This window comes from Plasmodium berghei, assembly GCF_900002375.2.
Source record: "Plasmodium berghei ANKA genome assembly, chromosome: 9".
NCBI classification, from domain to species: Eukaryota; Apicomplexa; class Aconoidasida; order Haemosporida; family Plasmodiidae; genus Plasmodium; species Plasmodium berghei.
The window spans coordinates 79,093-101,076 of NC_036167.2; the positions used below are offsets into that span (position 1 = coordinate 79,093).

The 21,984-nt window shown below is 22.3% G+C and overlaps 4 protein-coding genes across 4 annotated transcripts; 2 read left to right on the forward strand and 2 right to left on the reverse strand.

The window, feature by feature from the left end:
* Positions 1–624: 624 nt before the first annotated feature.
* On the reverse strand, positions 625–2,068 carry PBANKA_0902200 (protein YIPF6, putative; the record flags this gene model as incomplete). Its single annotated transcript, XM_034564591.1, has 7 exons — positions 625–734; positions 915–1,051; positions 1,223–1,342; positions 1,460–1,502; positions 1,609–1,690; positions 1,908–1,963; positions 2,056–2,068. 7 exons carry the CDS (start codon positions 2,066–2,068, stop codon positions 625–627), a joined length of 561 nt encoding a protein of 186 aa, XP_034421373.1.
* Positions 2,069–4,339: 2,271 nt separating this feature from the next.
* On the forward strand, positions 4,340–12,611 carry PBANKA_0902300 (conserved Plasmodium protein, unknown function; the record flags this gene model as incomplete). Its single annotated transcript, XM_034564592.1, has 2 exons — positions 4,340–5,516; positions 5,659–12,611. The coding sequence occupies 2 exons, from the start codon at positions 4,340–4,342 to the stop codon at positions 12,609–12,611; spliced, it is 8,130 nt and encodes a 2,709-aa protein (XP_034421374.1).
* An 855-nt stretch (positions 12,612–13,466) lies between these two features.
* PBANKA_0902400 (kinesin-like protein, putative) lies at positions 13,467–16,714 on the forward strand (the record flags this gene model as incomplete). Its single annotated transcript, XM_034564593.1, has 9 exons — positions 13,467–13,719; positions 13,909–14,063; positions 14,151–14,208; positions 14,306–14,409; positions 14,490–14,537; positions 14,633–14,748; positions 14,845–14,913; positions 15,058–15,259; positions 15,404–16,714. 9 exons carry the CDS (start codon positions 13,467–13,469, stop codon positions 16,712–16,714), a joined length of 2,316 nt encoding a protein of 771 aa, XP_034421375.1.
* A 574-nt stretch (positions 16,715–17,288) lies between these two features.
* PBANKA_0902500 (oocyst rupture protein 1) lies at positions 17,289–20,532 on the reverse strand (the record flags this gene model as incomplete). Its single annotated transcript, XM_034564594.1, has 4 exons — positions 17,289–17,561; positions 17,641–17,693; positions 17,870–17,945; positions 18,082–20,532. 4 exons carry the CDS (start codon positions 20,530–20,532, stop codon positions 17,289–17,291), a joined length of 2,853 nt encoding a protein of 950 aa, XP_034421376.1.
* Positions 20,533–21,984: the final 1,452 nt, after the last annotated feature.

A 21,984-nucleotide genomic window follows, 5' to 3' on the forward strand; every position in this document is an offset into this window, starting at 1 on the left:
CATACACATTCGTGTGAATATATATATATATAGAATTATTTTTTTAAACTAATCTATATTCATTTTTTTAATTTAGACAATTTTCTATACGTCGTTACATGATTTTCTTAGATATTTTCATATTCAAAATTTTCAATATATGTGAAATATACTCATGCATATATCCTAAATATTACATGCTTGTACATACGCGTACTATTGCCTTTCTTTCATTAAATATTTTTGTAGCATTTAATAGCATTTAAAAAAGTAAAAAAAACGCATATATATGTTTGTATGCAATTCCCCCTTATTTTATTCATCGAATTTAAAATAATATGTATATGCAAAATATATAATAATAAATAAATATATTCATCACTATAGACCAGTTATAATTTCATGTCCAATGTTTAAGTACACCGCTCATATTTTTATAATCCTCAATAAAAAAGAAAACAAGTGGATTCCCACAATTTTAGTTATATATTGCAATTATTATTTTATTTTAATTATTTTTGTATGTTCAGAAAAATTTTTAATCAAAAAAACAATAAATAAACAATTAAAAATTATATATTATAAAAATTCATATATTTAAAAAACATGCACATAAATGACCAAAAAACTAAACATGCTTGCATTTTATTTAATTAACAAAAGTGTAGCTATAAAAAATTGAAATAAGCAAATTGGAAAAAAAGAAATCAATAATCTATTGTTTTTTGTGAATTTTCCTAAAATAAGGATACAATCTGCGAAAATAACAATAATAAATAATAAACAAATAAATAAAAAATATTCTCTATATAAAAATACATAAAAGGTGTGGGCATTTTATTTCATAATTTAAAATGCGCACCATTGATAATATCATTCATTCTATAAGCTTGTTAATATAGTATAATTTTAAATTATATTAATGCTCAACTTACTATAGGACGACCAAATTGTGGATATTATGGAAAATAAAAGCTGGAGCATTTTACAAGGTATAAATATATTAATAAATGATGAAAATACTATTGGGAATGAAGAATAGCTAATAATGCATAATGACTGAAAAAAATGTCTAAAATTAAAAATATAGATATGCATATATTTATAATTATACGACCAGGTGAATTTTAAAAAATACAAAATGTTATTGTAGATTAAGGGTTAACAAAAAAACTCAAAATAACGCAGTACACTAACATTTATTTTTTTCTTCTAACATATTATATAGTTTTAATTAACTCACATTTTTATATGTAGTAAAGACAAATTTAAGGAAACTAAAATATTCCCAACCATAAAAATGACAAAAAAATATGTAAATGTGTTTTTCTTGTCTAATATCTCCTTATCCAAAAATATAATTCTACGTAATAAAAAAAATGTTGATATATGTATTATACATATATTATTAAAAAAAAGAGATAAAAATTTCTTCTCAATTATGATATGAAAAATCGAGTATATTTATAAAAAAAATTACATTGATAAGGTTACGTAAACAATAAAAGATCCCCATAAGTCCCCTTGAAAAAAAATTATAAAAAATATTAATAATAATAATAATAATAATAATCTAAATATGTTTTTTCGTTTTATTTTTTGCTTTATTTTTTTTCCTTTTTTTGTTACATTTTTTCACTATATTATCATTTTTGTATTGATGAAAGCAAGATTGTAATATATTCTTATAAATACTTTTCACATCCCGTATCTGTGTTTTTAATAAATAATCACAAAATAAAAATAAACAATTTAATATAGTTACTGTGCATGCTTGTTATAATTTAGCATTTTTAAATACTATAAATATTATAAGACAATAATAAACCATACTGCCTATTTGATAAAAATAACATCGATTTTGTCCATATAATACACAAGCAAATACATATATTTTTTTTCAGTTATGTTAATAATATTATACAAACCAGCGTGTCTTGAATTGGTTCATCCATGGTGAACTCATAATTAGTATATTGCATAGCTGTATATATAAAAAAATAATTTACAAAACATTATATCTTTAAGAAAACAAATAACAAATTCACTTAAAATATTTATAATATGTATTATTACTTTTTGTTGTCATTTTCCTTTTCCTTATTGTTTTCTTTTGGTATAAGATTGGCTTTTCTCTTTACAGATATGCATTTATCTTAAAGTTATTATAACTATATATTATTTAAACAACAAAAAAAAATACAAGTTAATATATGCTTTTATTCTAAAAAATTATATTTTGTATAGTAACTTTTTTACTTTTTTTTTACACACACACTTATTAAAGTTTTTTGCTTTTTTATTGATCATTGTGATAATTACATTACTTGTTTTTATAATACCTTTTCCTTGCAATTATTTTATGTGATATATTTTTTTAATGGAAATTTATTATTTGTTTTCATAATCCAAAAAACGTTTTTTCATTAAGGATAAAATATATTAGTACAAATATTATATATGCGTTTACAATAAAAATTAAATAATATGAGGAAACCTAATATAATTTATTTATCATCCAATTTTATGGCATTATGTTATAATATTGTTTATTATTAGTACTAGTATCGGTGTACCAGAATTTATTATTATTTTATATTTTTTTAATATTAAGATAAACCATGTATGCAAATTAATTCAGTTTATCTAAATACAAATACAATTTTTGAGAAAATACAAGGAAAACATCATAAATATATTTTTTAGATTTTCTTTTTTTGTATTTATTTTTTAAATTATACTTATTTATAAAGTTACAGGCTTTACTAACCTAATATATGAGTATTATTAAAACCTGTTCATAATTCACAGAAAGATAAATAATTCATTAGGTGAATACGCATGTGCCATTGGGTATAATATTTTGTACTAACTCATTTTATAACATATAAAAACGTATAATAATTAAGGGTTTATATATTGGTCAGTTTACTCATACCTTCAAAATGTATAAAGGGAAAATAGTAATATATATGTACAAATATATATTCTCTTCTTATTTTTTAAGTATATATATATTTATTAATTTATTTAAATATGCAAACAAAATTTAATGAATTCCTAATAATTAACACATTGACCATACATATATGACCCGATTTCTATAAGTGTACTAAAATGATGTTATACTAATAAGACTATTTCATATTTCCTAATTTATTATCAAAAATTTAAAGGTATGCTACTATATCTTTACATGAGCATATAAGATATATTAAATTAACAATACATCTTTTCTTTTAATATTTTTAATACATTTATTACCTAAAAGTGGTTTACCAAAAGGATTTTAAATTAATACCAAATGGATCCAAGTCTATCCAAATATGTGCATAAAAAAAAAAAATTTAAAAGAGATCAAAATGATAATATTTGATCAGATATAATAATATACTGACGTGAATATATCATTATTTTATTTAAATATCACCATGTTAATATATCTCGGCGTGTGCAAATATTATGGCTACACCATTTTCCATGGAAAAAAACGCGTACAGTTATCTACATTTTGTTTTCCAAAAGATCTAAATTACGCTCATTCATTTATTTGAGAAATATTTATAATTATAATTTTTCACATTTAGAGCATTCAATGCAATTACTTTTATTTTTTTCATTTATTTTTGTTAATTTTCGCTATATATTTTTCCATCTACATATCGCTGTAAGTACAGCTATTCTATACATACATATTTTTCCTTCTTATCTTTTTTACAAGAGTAAAAAGGGTTTTAAAAACTGTATTAAGTTAATATTTTTTAATTATTATATTGTTTTAGAAATATTAAAAAAAAATAATTTTTTATAGTTTTTAATATTAATAAAAACATTTTTCCTATTTTTCTTCTATTTCCATTCTGTGATTGATCACAGATATAGGTAGTGTAATTACAAAGTTCATATATTATCTCATATATGTATTATGTATACATATGAATATATGCGTGTATATACGTCTGTACAAATTCATATACATATATATATATATATATATGTGGAAAATTGTATCGCTTTTTCCCACATCTACAACATATCATACAGTTTCTATATATAAGAAACATATATAGATACTCAAATTTATAGTTGGTATATTAAGTTACAATCACTGGTTATATACCATGTATCTGTCTAGACAAGGCACATACATATATGTATTAATAATTCACACTTGTTTTTTGTAATATTTCTTTTCTTTAAATGTAATATAATAAAAAGTTACCTATATGTGACTTTGTTTTATTTAATTTTATTTTGTTTCTGCAATTGTTATTATTTGTATATTTAGTTTATAATTTCTCAGTTATTCATTTATTTGATTACTCATTTCGTCATTTCCTTACTTTCACATTTAAACAAAATGGACGTGATGAAAGATGAGTACAACACTCAAAATTCAATGCCAATGTGTAAGAATGAAAAAAGTAAAAAAATTAAAACCAAACATTTTTTTAGTGGATTTGATGATTTTAAAATTAATTATACATTTAGCACAAAAAATATTTGTTCGGATAAAAAAAATAAAGGGCCTTTATATAGTGACGCAAACAACAGTATAACTGATGACTGTGACATGATAAATTTGATTAAAATAATAAACACTAATTATATTGATAAAAAATTTTATTTTAAAAAACTAAGTAGAAATGATTTATATAAAATATTTGTCTATTCAAATCTATTAACAAGATCATTAATTTTATACCCATCTTTAATTCATCATTTTGAAAATATTATAGAAAATTTTAAAAAAATTAAAAGTGAACATAATACACAACTAGATGATCATATCATGATTTCTTATACAAGTACAACTGGGAAGGAATACAACCAATTTAGCAAATATTCTAATAATCAAAATAATAATATTCTTAATTTAATTAAAAATGAAAATTCCCAAAACGATTTATATAACATTCCAGACATTTCAGATTTTCAAAAAATGACTTCATTATACATTCATGAAAAAACGATCAATCATATTTCAAAAGAAAAAATAAAACTGCAAGACCAAATTACCAATGTCATCAACAATAATTATGAACAAGTAATAAATACCAGAATAATGAATCGTGAATCTGAACAAATCATAAACCCAATATCAATGAACCAATTTAGTAATTCTAATAATTACTATGCTAATTGTATGGCCAATGATACAAGTGTAATGTGTGAAGGGAAAGAAGCTAGTGCTTTGAAATCGGACCAGTTTTGCAACCATGAATATTCAAATAGTGCAGTTAAACACAATAATAGTACGAATGGAAACAATGAAAACGGTGATAATAAGCATCAAACACTTCAACCATCGAATACAAATATTAATCACCAATACCCAACCAATAATGTATGCACAAAAAGTATAAATAATGAATATAAATCTAATACCATAAATTTATTAAATCCCAATATCCCTAATACTATAAACTTCTCATTAAACAAAAATGTCCGGGTTTATAAAAATATAAATGAATACGATATTATTGAACTAAAAATAAGTACCTCATTTAATAATAAGAACATATGCAGATATATAGGTAATTCATTTATAGTTTTATTCATTTTATTTTTCTACAATTTGCAACCATATGTATTTGCCATATATATATCTTTTTTATTCAAATGTGTTTGTGAAAACTTAAAATTAATTTACTATACAAATATTTCATTCTTTTGTAGGTATTCATAGCGGAATGACCCTATATAATATTCATCGATGTATATGCATATGCTTAGGAATAAAAAAAGAAGACACAGATAATTATCTACACGTTTTTGTATTAAACAATGGAAATATTTATGGTAGTGGGAAAAAATGTAGTGTGAGTATTATCAGAAAAATCCAAATAAACACTGATAGACATATAACTTTTAAGCATATAGTAAAAACGCCATTATATCTTTACAAATCAAAAGATGAAAATCAAACTAATCAAAATTATGAATATCCTACAAGCAATATAAACTTATTTGATGAAAATATTTTTCCAAATAATGAATATAATTATAATAATCTAAATAGCTTTAACGATATTAATAGAACACCTATATATAATATAAATATGGCTAGCCCAATTTTAAATAACTTAAATTATTCCAATATAAAAAAAAATCATATAGATGATGAAATGTTTAAAACTCCGTGCATTAATAACATTAATTTTTCCAATGATTCAAATTTAAATCATTTTGAATATTTTAAACATAAAAATGATTTTCAATCTTTTAAAGAAGACAATATAAAAAGTGAAATTCAAATTCCTACTAATAAAAACAATAGTCACGATATTAGAAATATGGCAGATATTAATAATACAGATGATAACAATTTTAATGCAAATATGGCTACAGATTTAAGTCATAACCCTATCGAAAATATTAAGCCTATGCAAAATACTCAAAATAAATATCCAACAAATTGCCCAGATACAATAACTAATATAAAATTTAATGAAAATAATATTATTAACAATACAAATTTCTTTAGCCAAATAAATATTAATGATTTATATTCAGATCAAATTTATAAAAATAAGAATAATAATATTAATGGAGATATTATTGATGGCGATAGTTTTACTCCATGTAATACTAATTGCAATAAGTACTATAATTTAAGAAGTAATAATACTCATAACAATTCTCAAAATAATGATAAAACAATTCAAACGTTTAATCAATATGAATCAGATTTTAAATTTGCACAACGAAATAACAACAAAACATATAGGGACAACAGAACCATTGACAACTATGAAAATGAAAATAAAAATTTCTCACATTTAGAAACTAAACAAATAGAAAATCCAAATACACTAAATACATTTAATAATAACACACCCAGAAAAAATATTGATAATAATGAGGAAGATAAAACTGAAAATGATCGTATTAACAGCGAAGAAAATACAGAAAACATTTCCATAACATTAAACGATAGTCTTCCTAATAGTAGCAACAATAGTATTTACGAACGAACAATTCCTAATACACCAGAGGCATCTGGATATTTTTCTAACAATAATAAAAATGGTATATCTCATAAAAAAAATGGTGCACTAAACAATTCTGAGCATGCCAGTAATACCGGGGCAACCCTCAATGATTCATATATCATTAACAGCATTTCAAATCCTATAAATAACTACAAAAATGCATATTCCTATACATGCTCTATAAAAAATAACAACATACATCATACGGGGAGAAACAACATAAATAATTACATACTCGACAATATAAATGAAAACCATTTGAAAAAAGAAAATAACCAAAAAAATTTAAATGATATAAAAATAAACAATAAAACTATTTTCATAAATCGTAATATAAATTCTGATCATCTTTATTCAGTAAATCCATCAAATTGTTTTACCAATAATATGAATTATAATATATATAACATAGATAGGAAAATTGAAAATTTTAATTCTGACCAAATACATAAGCATTTCCCAAATAGAAATAACAATTCTGAAATATATAATAATTGCATAAACAAAAAAAATTCTAATAATTTTATTAATAAAAATACAACTATATCAAATTATACAAATAATATCGAATTGGACATAAATAATATAAATATGAATAATTTTTCTCCTTATAAAAAAGACAACCAAATTGCTCAATTAAATAATTACTCAAAATATGAATATAATAATTTTATAAATAATATTAAAAATGATAATATACCATATGAAAATACAATAAATAACACATTTAATGACTCTCCGATTGATATTATTAATAATACCCATTTGTATAATATTTCTATCACTTCTAATCAAAATATAAATAGTTCAATTCTCACAGATGGGCACATCAATAATTATCTAATAGATGATTCTATTATCAATCAAAATAATAAATGTATTCAACAAAATTCTAACAACCCTACTATTATCGATATCCATTCCTTTGATACTCACCATATTACTCACTATCCACATTTACAATATCGAAATTATAACACCAACAATAATTTTATTTCCGAAAAAAATCTATCAAATATACCACAAAATAAAAATAATCAATTTTATGATTCTTCTACATCCAAGTACAATGAAAAAAACCCTGACACATCTTCTTGTTTGTCTCAATATTATCAAAACTGTAGCACCCCTTCCAATTCCATTTTTTCACATCCCCCAAACAATTTTTATGATGTAACACAAAATACAATAGAAAATGTTGAAAATATTAAAAATTCTAAAAAAGAAGATCAAAATAAAAGTTTTAGAAACGAAAAAAATGATGATAAAAATCAGACTATTGAAGTAAACAGACGAATACATACTGATTCACAAAATAAAGACAAACTAATAATCAATGTAGACAAAATAAATAATACTACAAAAAATTATTTTAGTGAACTAGAAAATATTACTACCAATCAAAAAATGAAACTAATAAATAATGACGATATTATCAAAGATCCTAAACTAATTCAAGAAAACGATTCAAAATTAAATATAACATGTATGAAACCTACAAATATGAAGAAAAAAAACGAAGACAATCTTTCAGGAGATACTCTTGAATCTCTTCAGGAAGATGAAATGACAAATTTAAATAATCAATTTAAAGATGACATAAACAATGATAATAATAATAATGATAATGATAATGATAATGATAATGATAATGATAATGATAATGATAATGATAATGATAATGATAATGATAATGATAATGATAATGATAATGATAATGATAATGATAATGATAATGATAATGATAATGATAATGATAATGATAATGATAATGATAATGATAATGATAATGATAATGATAATGATAATGATAATGATAATGATAATGATAATGATAATGATAATGATAATGATAATGATAATGATAATGATAATGATAATGATAATGATAATGATAATGATAATGATAATGATAATGATAATGATAATGATAATGATAATAATAATAATGATAATGATAATGATAATAATAATAATACATCTATTAGTCCAGAATACAATGAGAATCATGTATCAAATGAAAGATTTGAGAAGCAGAATTGTAAAGATGATGAAAAAAGGATACAAAAAAATATCCCATCTATAACTAAATCGGATGAAATAATAAAAATAAACAAGAATAATAAATATACCTTCCATATAGACAACAAAATAGATGGGATCAATATTACCATGGACACCAATAAACATAAAATAAGTAACATTATTGATAATTTTTCTCAAAGTCACCAAATTTCAGATCATATTAATGCACATTTAAATAGGGAACAAATAAAAGTTGATGCAATTAAAACAGAAGAAATTAATGATATAAATGAAAATATAATTTATAAGTTTAATCAAATTGAAAACCCTCAAACTTGTGATAATAGTACTCAAATTTTAAAAGAGGAAAAACAGATAAATAGCTTAAATCTAATACAGGAGAAAACAAATAATCAGGATTTTTGTTCATCAGTTGACGATATAAAACTTGAAAAAGATGAACAAATCAACTTATTAAATAAAAAAAATGAAGAGGAAAACGAATCGAATATTATTTATGAAGATGAGCAATGCAATACCAAAATTAAAAATAAAGACAATAACCAAATAGGAAACAAATCTGATGAAAAATATATTCAATATGTTCTTAATAATAACCATTCTATCAATTCCACAAATTTTAACAATTCAAATTCATCATATCATAAATTTAATCTTTCTAATAATATTCATCTATTGCAAAATCAAGTTACAAAAGAACTAGAATTTGATAACCAAAATGAATATGAACAAAAAGTGTATCTACATGAAGAAAAGTTAATAAATTCTCAAAATGAAGATAATAACAATAATGATCCATCCCATTTAAAATTTTTGAGTTCCTATGATAATTGCAATAATAAAAACAAATTAATAGACACAATCAATATGAATGGAACAAATTATTATATCCATGAAAATAAAATAAATAAAGAAAATAAGCAAAATGAATATGTTCAAATATATAATAATGAAAATTTTTATTCATATAATAAACTAAATAATGCTGATAAAAAAATTACTCAACCTTCTATGATACAATTTGACGAAAAAATTAATAACCAAAATTTGTATCAAAATTATTGTAAATTCAATCAACTTCCTAGTATAATTCAAAATGATAATAATCAAGTTTCATTTGATTTAAAATCAAGATATAATTTGAACAATATCATTATAAATAATCGAAATGATTTTTCATCTAACATAGATAACGGTAATCTTCCTCAAACTGTTTCTCATAATAGCCAAATTCATATGCAATATGAAAAAGAAACAAATGCTAGCAATAATAATTCCCATTCACATATTAATACATATCGAATAAATTATGAAAATCCCTTAAAATATTTAAACGTAGGTGGACAAAATGATCCCAATAGTTTGTATACTACTAATCATGTTATGACAATGAATACAACAATTGATTCCTCTGAATATCCAATAAACAGAATATATAACAATAATATAGATACACAAAAAAAAACATATTATTCCAAAAATTTTAATTTCATAGAACATAATAAAGAAAATTATCAACTACACTACAATTCCAACAATGCGGATCGAATCGAAAATCATGCCAATACTACAGAACATAATATTTGTGATAACGAAAAAAATACGGATACTTTCTCTCCATATAATAATAATCAAACTGATCAAATAGATCCAGATATTATTAGTCCAGAAAATCCAATATCGACATCTAATAATCCTAACATTAATAATACATATTACAATGATGCTACATCACACACACCATATGCTAACCAATCTCCTTCCATATCATTTAATGAAAAAGAATTATCTAATACACCTACACAAGATCTTATAAATCAACGAAATTGCCAATATAATCAATTTAATGATATTTATAATATTGGGCAAAAAGAAATATATTTATCATCTATAAAGGGGGATCCAAATATAAATAACTACCCCAGAGATAACACATGCATATACAATAACTCTTTATACCCAATTAATAATAACGATAAATATTATTTAGGGAATTGTACTGATAAAAATAATAAAACAAATGTTAGTACATCTGATAATTATTTTTATAACTCAAATATGGGAATTTATCTAAATACAAATAATAAAGATATTACAAAATCAGAAACAATAGACAAAAATAATTTCATAAAAATCAGACCTGAAAAAGATGATGGATATGAAAATGGTTATATAAAAAATTTTACAAAAGATATAAAAGTAGATGAACTAGATATTAAAGATATGAATGATGATGATAATATCACAATCAGTGAATGCATTAATTCAGAAAATGAAGTTAATTCTAATATAAACCAATTTGAAGAAAACAAATCTAGTTTTTCTATGCTTTATCTATTTGGAAAAGTCAAATTTTATATTAGCATAATTGATATTATTCATAACAAAACTAACTCTCATGATCTTCTTTGGGTTCCTAGATGCTGTAATGGAAGTTATGGGTCATTTCTAAAAAATAATTATCTAAATACTAATGAAATAAATAAATACGTTCCTGAGGATACTATCGATATTGATTGTATAAATTTAAAATTAATGGAAACAAGATTTAGTAAAAATGTTGCAAGCTCTCGAACAACAAAAAGAAAAAGAATGATAGACATAGACAAAACTGTTTTACATTTTTATAAAGAACATATTAGTGAATTTTTTAATAATAAAAGCAAAATTATTAAACTAACTAAAAAATTATGTAAATATAAAAAAAAAAGAAAATATAATACCCGAGAAAATAATGAACATACAGAATATCAATCTACTCATTATTCGAAAAAAAAAAATACAAATATACAAGTTCAAAAAACAAGTTATAAAAGAAAAAAAGTCACATCACAACAAACAGAAAAAAAAAAAAATGACAAAACCGGAGAAGAAAATACAGATAATTCAACTGAAATTCCTCAAGATACAATTAATAGTATCGATCATAATGCTTCTAACGAGTTTGATAATCTTAATGTAGGTGTGGAACAAAACAATAATTATTATACAAATTATTATTGCAATTATTACAATAATGAACGAGTCAATAATAATTTAATAGAAAATATGTCAAAACATGTACAAGGAAATGATATTTTAAACATTAATTTAGCTAGCTACAATGACCTTACAAACAAAAATGCCACATCAAAAAGAACAAATGATAATATAATAAATAAAGAAATTCCTCAAGGAAATTTATTTGAGCCTCAACACATCAAAAATAGTATATATATCGATCATGCAAATAAAAATGATATTTTAGACAATTTTTGTTCTGAACAAATTAATAAAAATTATAATGATTCTGATTGTGGCCAATTTCTTATGAATCCAAAAATAAATACTCCAGATAAATTGCCAACCAATTACTTAACCACAACAGATGTTCATGAAAATTACTATAATTCCCCAACGGATATAAATAATAATTCTAATTATAGTAACAATAATAACTCACCATATTTTAAAAATAAAAAAAATAAAAAAAAAAATGATGTAAAACCGCAAATCAACTATTTTAACGAAAACAATACAAACCCCTCACTAAACATTTCCAAATTACTAGAAACTAACAATAATTTTATAAACATATCAAATATTTTGTAAATACAAAAATTGAAAACGAAGAGAATAACTGCAATCATTTACTAAGACAGAAATAACATAAAAAAAAACATGAACATAAATATTCTTTCCAAAAATATAAATCCAAACACGTTACCAGGAAAACCTCACATTTCTTATTTGCTATTTTTTAATAAATTTTCTATCCATTATTTTTTTCTTTTCCTTTCCATTTAAATAATTTTATTTATACTTTTAAAATAGAAAAATACACGTCGCATACACAGTAATACACATTTTATGTATCTGTATATCCCATTATTTTTGTATATACTTTTTTATTATTTCTTCATATAACTTTTTTATTTCATTCAATTTGATCGTTATATCCATTTCGTGTATCATGCACACATTTTTGTAGACACGTATTGTGTGTACTTTTTCAACATTCATACATGTTTTTAATTACCTGAAGGTATAAATGCATAAAAATATGAACTTGGTATTTTTTTTATTATTTTTTTTAATTACTTTTCTATTCAACATCAAACTACGCACATATATATTTATGAATGTATGTAGAATGATGTTTGCATATGTCCGCAAAGGGAACTGAATGTGTGCACTATATTATTATCCTTTAATTAGACAAAAAAGTAACAATGGAATAATTCAGCTAGTATTCTTCTAAAAAATAAAACAAATGTATGTACCCATTTGCTCGAATTCCTTGTTTAATCGTATATTTTGTTCAGTTTCCATACTTTGCGCATATATCCATATAAATACAGTAGTGCTTAAATCGATGCTTATTGCTTGGATCCTAAGCACATTCTATTCTTCTATTTTTTATCTTTATATATACATACATGATAATATACTATTTTCAACACCAATATGAACGAAAATATAAAAGTTTTTTTAAGAATTAAACCTAATGTTGAAAATTTTTCTAAACTAAAAGATGAAGAATGTGCAATTTATAAAGTAAAAAATAATCAACTCCTTTTATTCGAAAATAAAAAAAGTTATAATGATATGAGTGAAATCATAACAAAAACTTTCAATTTTAATCATGTGTTCGATGCTCATAATAATCAAAATGATATTTTCCAGTTAATTGGGAAAAATCTCATAAACAATTTTATAAGTAACTACTTATATGCAAAATAAATAACCTCTCATTAAATTGCATTTATTCAAAAGTTAACAAATATTTCCAACCATAAAAAATATTCACAATAATAGTTACATACTCTTAACTCAATCATGTTGCTTTATTTTGGTGTATTTCGTTTCATTATTTCAATTTTTTTTGAATTTTCATATAAAAATAAAGATGGATATAATAGTTCAATATTAGCATATGGAAATACAAATAGTGGAAAGACCTATACATTATATGGAGACAGAACCGATTCAGAGAGTATAGAAAACAATGGACTAATTTACTATTCTTTAAACTATTTTTTTCAACTACAAAATATAAATAAGGTATTTCAAAATACTCTTCATTATATTTTAAATACTATTCCGACTATTCCATCCATTCAATATTTCATTTTCGCAACTTTTTTTCAGAATATGGAAATTTCTATATCCATTGTAGAAATTTATTTGGAAAAAACAAGAGATTTGGGTAAGATCAAATAAGAAAAAAAATTATCAAAAATAATACACTCTATCAATGATTTATAATATACAAATCTAAATTTCATTTAATTCCAAATCTTTAGGAAAAATATTTCAACTATCTCAATTATCAACAACTACTGACGAAACAATTAATTACCACTCAAATTTTCATGATAATATTGTTAGAGAAGACAAAAAAGGAAATGTAAAAAAAAAAAAAAAAAAAAATAAATTAAAAACAATAAGCGCAATAATGTTGATAATCGAATCTTTCCTTCTATTCAGACCTACGTGGAAAACATTACACTCCTTCCAGTGAAAAATATTGAAGATGTACTAAAAAAAAATTAATTCAAGCTAAATAATAATTATAATAATTTTTACTGTAAACAATATTTTTTTTTTCAAACTGTTTACATCCTTTTTAGGTTAAGAATGTTATCAATTTATGTTTTAAATATAGAAAAACTTACGCAACAAAAAAAAATTTAGTGTCCTCTAGATCCCACTGTCTTTTAACTGTTTATCAGCACAATATATCCAAGTACAATTAAAACCAAAAATACACATTTAATAAGTTTTAATTAGCTAAACAAAAATATCCATAATTTTTTTCCATCTATTATCTTTTGTACTAAAGGGAAAGAGAATTTTTCTCTCAAATTAATTTCATCGATTTAGCTGGTTCCGAAAAATTTAACGATATAAAGTTAGTCTTTGAAAATATAATACTAAATAATCGTAATCAAATATAATGAGAAAACACAAAATATAATCCCCACCTTTTAAATAAATATAATTCTCTCTATATATATCCATGTGCATATACTTTTGTAATTTTTTCTACACACAGAATGATCAATAAAAAGGAGCTTATCAATATCAACAATACATTGTCTGTTTTAAATCGAGTTATTATCTCATTAAGCACAAAAAATAAAATAGCCAAAAATATAAATAGGACAAAGACAAATGATAAATTTAAAAACGACATCGAAAATTCCTATAATGTACATATTCCATATAGAGATTCCAAGTTGACAAGGCTTTTAAAAGTAACACAAGAAAAGTATACATATATCAATAATAAGAAAATTATTAAAATGTGATCTAACCTTGTATATTTTACCAATTCTAGTTATTTATATTTCTTAAAATAATACACATTTTCTCAATTTTTTTTTAACTCTTCACATTAGAATAGTCTTAATGGAAACTCATTCATGTATATTTTAATTTGCTTAAATCCGAATTGTCATAAAATAGAAGACTTTATAAATAGCTTAATATTTTCAAAGAGGTGTAAAATGATCAAACAAAAAATAACAAAAAACAAAATAAGTAGCAATTCACCAAATTCAGATAATAATAAAAGTCTTTCGTCGGAAGAAGAATATGAAAGTTTTGACTCAAATTTTGAGAATCTTCAATTTTTAAAAAAAAATAATAACAATGATGATAAGACCAATGATATTCTTATTAACCCCAATAATTATATTTATAATTTAAAAAAAAATAATAAAAAATTCAAAATAATAAACCATACTAGCGATATGCTGATAAATAAACTCATGGAATTATTTACAAGCATAATCAGACACAAGTATAATAACTTAATTAAAAAAAAAAATGATATAATTAACAATTTAATCAAAGTTGTTAAGGCAGAGGAAAATAATAAAGAGCAATTAAAAAATAATCATAATTATTTAATAAATCTTTTAAAAAAAAAAAAAAGTAAATTAAATAAAAATACACAATATTTAAATGGCATCATATATTCTAAACAAAAAGAATCTAACACTAAATACAATCCTACTATTGGCCAAAATTATATTAATAATAATCAAAATATAAAAGACTTAGAAAAAAAAAATAATATTCCCCTTAGTCTAAATAATTTTAATGCTGCTTCATCTATGTCTTACCAAAATGTGGAAAATTATTCCTCTTGTGTTAAAATCGAAGAAAACCATTTTTTGCCCATTTCCAAAAGTATATCAATAAAAAAAATGGATAGGGTTATACAATATACCAACATAGCCACATCTCCAATTCATACCAATACCGATATAACCGCTCCAAACACATCATACTTATATGAAATCATGAACCAAAAGAAAAAACAAATCGAACAAGTTTACACAGATATTAATAAAATATTTCAAATGGAGGCTAACAAATTAAACGACAAAATTAATATTATTTTAAAATTAAATTATTTAAATGTAATATTATTTAAAAATATTCAAGTGTTAGCAAATATTTTAAAAAATGTATACAATAATAAATATAGTTTAATACTAAAAAATGGGAAAAAAAGTCTAAATATTACAAATTACAATTATGAAAAATTAAAACAAACATATGACACACTTATTATAGGTACGCAGTTAAGTAATCTGCAAGATGAAAATTGTTCTTTAAAAAATCTAAATCAAAATATTGTTTCTATATATCACCAAATAAATGAAAAATATAATCAAAACCTTATCTCAAAGGAAATATGAAATTAAATAAATTTATATTCAAATTATACATAAATACCACTGTATCATAGGAAATTTGTCCTAACTCCCGTTTTCGTTACAATTGACAAAAATTGTCAGTGCTATTTACATGTATTATAATATTTTGTTACTTAATTTTTTTATGTTCTTTCAAAACTTATCTTTTAACCACACTTCAAAGATTTACCCAATTTTTATAACGAACTTGATACAGGAATTTGACATTCCCTTTTTCAAAAAATACACTATTTTTGCACATTCCATTGATAATGATAACAAAATATGCACACTCATGTATACATAAATGTATGTGTGTGCATTTGTTAATAAATAGGAATCACCGAAGGAGTGAATAATAGATAGAATTAATAAAACTGCCAGAATTTTTTTACCAAAATTTTGAAAAAAAACTATTTATGGCTTTACATATAAGCATAATCACAGCTCTTAAAAAGAAAAAAAAACATGCTAATCCCATAACTTTAAACAGAAAAATCAATAACTATATTATTTGTCTTTACATATATATACATTCCCAAAACAAAATTAATTAACAGTCATGATATGTTTCGAACTAAATCCTGTTTATATTATTTTTCCCATTATTATTAAAATAAGAATTGCTAAAATTATTATTACACAACTCATTTTTTTCATTTCTAAAAAAATTGTTAGCAGTACAATTACCTTCATTGTAATCATAATCCTCATTGGTATAATAATTATTGTTGTTCATATTATTAAAAATATTTGTATTGTAATTTATTAACATATTTTGTTCTTGAGAATTTCGTGATATATCAAATTTCTTATCATAGTATTTATTCGAAGTGCTCAATCCCTTCATCTGTATACCAGGAAAAGGTTATAATTTGTTATAAATTTTGTATTTATTATTCCATTTTTTTTTGTTTTTTCTGTCCTACCTGTTTCCACTTGTTTAGATACTCTGATAGTGGTTCGACATAGTCATTAAATCCTTTACGAAAAAAAAGCAAAAAAAATAATAATTTTCTTAAGAATTTTATCATTTTATTTTTTGAAAATCCATAAACAAAAGCGACCATCCAAACATATGTGAAACATACACAAATATAAATTTAACGCATCTACATGTACAATTAAAATCATAATACTGCCAAAAAAAGTATGCACCTAATTTTTCCATAGAAAACAAAATATCTTCTCCATTAATAGTTTTTCGTTTTTCATTTAGACACCTATCGCTTGCCTGTTCAAAAAAATATAGCAAAACAAACAAAATGATCAATATAAGCCACATATTACTGACTAAGTAAATCATTGCAATGTATCAAACTCAAAGCCCGTCAAATTTATCAAATACATGTTTTCTCATTTTGTCTTACCTCGCTAGTCAAAAATTGAATAAACTCTGTAACGTATTCCCGTATGATGTCTTTACTTTCTTTTGCAACTTTTGCTTTTGCTGGAAGTATTCGTTTCATAATTCTACTAATATTAGCTATAGGTAATAACGTTTCATTATCATTTTTATTTTTTTTTCTATCATTCGTATTACAGTTATCTAAATTTGTTTTTTCATCATCACTATAATTATTATCAGACATATTTTCATTTTGCTCATCTTCATATTCATCATCGTTATCTCTGGTTTTTTCATCATATTCTTTCAAATTTTCTAAACTATGCTCACTATCATTTTTACCATCATTTTTTTCGATATTTCGATTCTGAGACTTATTGGAACATTCATCTTTACAATTATTCTCAAGATTATTAATATCATTTTTTTCTTCTTTATTTAAACTATCTTTATTATCTTGTTTTAAAACAAGATCGTTATAATTGTAATTTCCTTCTACATTGCTAATTTTCATATCTGAAAAATAAGATTCATTTGTGTCGTTAGCACCGTTTGTTTCATTACTTTCAATTTTTAAATTTAATGCACTGCTATTAGAATTATTTTTACTATCTCCATTCATATTATTACTAGAAATTATTTCTTCTATGTTGTTTACATATTTTGTTATATTCGTATTGTTATTTTTGCAGAATGTTGTATTAATCACATTAGTATCAATATCATTTCCATATTTATTTATATGCTCATTCTCAATCTCTTCATATTCTTTCTGACTACTTAATTTTCTATCCTTTCTTGATTCATCATATGATGAAATATGTTTCCTTTTTTTATTTATATCATCACAATTATCATTTTCCATATTTGATTTTTCACATTCATCGTCACATTTTTTTTTTTTTTCAAAACTATAATTATTTAATTCTTTTTCTTCATTTTTTATATTAGCATTTCCTTCACCACCTATTACTCTATCTTTATCTCCATTATTATTATTATTATCATCAAATTTTGAATCATATTCCTTTCCGTTATTATTACCATTGTTAATATCGTTTTCGTTTATTTCCTTTTCGTTCACTCCTTTGCATTCATTTAACTTTGCATCAGTCTCTACATTATCCTCACTAGCTATTTCATAATTTTGTTTAATTTTATTTTCCTTTTCTTTAAATATATGTAACACATTATTGCTATTAAATACTATATTATCATCCTTAGCATTTTTAATTTCATTTATATTTTCCTTATTATTTGAATTATTTTTATTAGACATTGTACTGCTTTCATTATTACCACAATTGTTCTTTTCTTCTTCTGTTTCTTTTATTTTATTCATATCGATTTCTGCATTTTCATTATTTTTCATTATGATATCATAATCACCAGTTTTATTATTTAAATCAAAAATATCACTAGTGTTAATACATACTTTATTCAAATTATTTCCATTATTATATTCGGAATTGTTATTATTACAATTATTTTTATCGTTACTACTACTTATACTATTAAGACAGTTTTCAGAAATATCTTTTTCTTTTTTTTCATCAAAATTATCCGCATTTTTATCTAATTCATTATCTTCTAAATTGTAGTTATTTGATTTTTCATGAGTCTCTGAATTTTTTTCATTTTCACTTTCATAATTTATCATTTCTTCAACATATTCACACTTGCTCTTATTCCATATACCCATATTACATCCTGTTTGATCTTGACAATTATCAATAATATATTCATGTCTATCGTTATTTAAATCATCACTTTTATCGGAATTGTTATTCATTTTAATTGGGGATATACTCCCATTTTTTTCACCATATTGCTCTCTTTTGTTAAAATCAGAATTATCCATTTTTATACAATTTAATTCTTTATAATTAAATTCATCTTTATGCGAGTCATCAATCGATTCACTATAAATATTTTTGTAAGAAGTATTAATATTTTTTATTTTATCTGCATCTTCCCCCATGCAAAATTTATTATTATCATTGCTATTATTAGTGTTATGAATTATATATTTTTGAACCTGATTATTCTCGAAAATGTCTGATTTCCCTATATCTTCATTATTAAAATTATTTGAATATTCTACATTTTTTATTACAATATGATCACACTCTAAACTATTATTCTCATTATCTACAATATGTTGTATATCTTCATTTTGTAAATAATCATTATCACAATTTATATAACCATATTCATCATATTGATAATTTGCATTTACATCTGCTGATATATTTTTTATGCTTATATCATTATTAGAAGAATCGGAATTTTTTTTTTCGATATTTATTTTGTCATTAACACATGCATTTTTATTTATATCATCAAAATGTTCATTATTATTTAATTTGTTATTTGTTATATTATTATCATTTAGTTCTCTATCGTTTGTATTATTCTCCATATTTGTTTTATCAACACTTTCAGATTTATCACTGTTCATACTATTCATCATATTTTAGTTTTTATAAAATGAAGAAATGTGAAATATACAACAGAATATGTGAGAAAAGAGCATAAGAATAAACTCAGTTTATTGAAAAAGCAAAGAAATAAAAAAATTCGAAAACAACAAACATAAAAATCAAAAGTTGTGAATTAAATGAGCCCAATGCTAAAGGCACCAAAGACAGTGTACTATAAAGCAAGTGTTTAATATTTAAAATAAAGGAGATTCTTTTGCTTCATAAAAAAAATAAAATGAATAAAAATATATATAATGACAAACAAAAAATTAACAAATATTCATAAATGAAATAATTTATCAAAGACTATGTAATTCAGTTTATGAATTTAATAATGGAGGAAAAAAAAAAAATATTATACTATGTATGCACAAATATATATCAAAAAATTTAGCTGAACTGCTGAGCTTTTTTATTTTATTTCGTTTTCCTTTTTGCTATATTTATTTTACTCTTTCAAGTTTTCTTTTTTTCTTTAAAAAATTTTTTTGTTAATATTATTAAGTTAATATTTTAGTCACTTTATTATTTCATTTTTATAAAAAAAAAATTTTTAATAAAAATTGAGATATACCATGGGAAAAAATTAATTCAAGAAAAAAAAAAATATTTACACACATATATATAATATAAAGAAAAAATATTACATGCATATTTTTTATTACCATTGCTATTTTATAATTTTCATTTAAAGTCTAAAAGGCGAATATATATGATATGGAGGTGAATGTATGTTGCATACACTTGCATAGATATATAATATATATATTTACATTCATTCATTTATTTTGTTAAATGCACATACATATATATTGTAGAAACAACTGTATACTCAATATTTTCTCTCCTTACATTTTTGTATTATGTTGTGTAATTATGATATCCATTTTATTCACATTTAATGTATACTGTTAAAATTTAATATACTTTTATATTTTTTTACATGTTTTTATTCTTCACTCTTTTTATTTCCATACAGTTTTGCCATTTTTTTAATTATTATTTTTTTTGCAATATTCTGACTTCTTATATATTCAATCTACATAAATTTATTTAAACAAGCATAACTATGTATGCACATTGAAACATGCTTGTATACTATGTATATTTTTCTTTGGATAATAAAAAATAATAAATATTATAAATATTTTTATATAAATCCTAAATACCCCATGAGCAAATTCTTTTATGTTCATACCACATGGCTTGAGTTGATCTACTAGAATTTTCTATTTTACATAAAAAAAAAAATATAATGTACCACATACAACTGGAAACAATTAAAAAAATCAAACTAAAAAATGTAAAATAGGAAATAAATAAATAAACATTGTAATAATTAACAATACGCACATTAATAGTTAGTACATAGATAATGAATGTATTAACGCCAATATGTTATTAAACTATCATTTTTTTTAATATTTCATATTATTATTAAA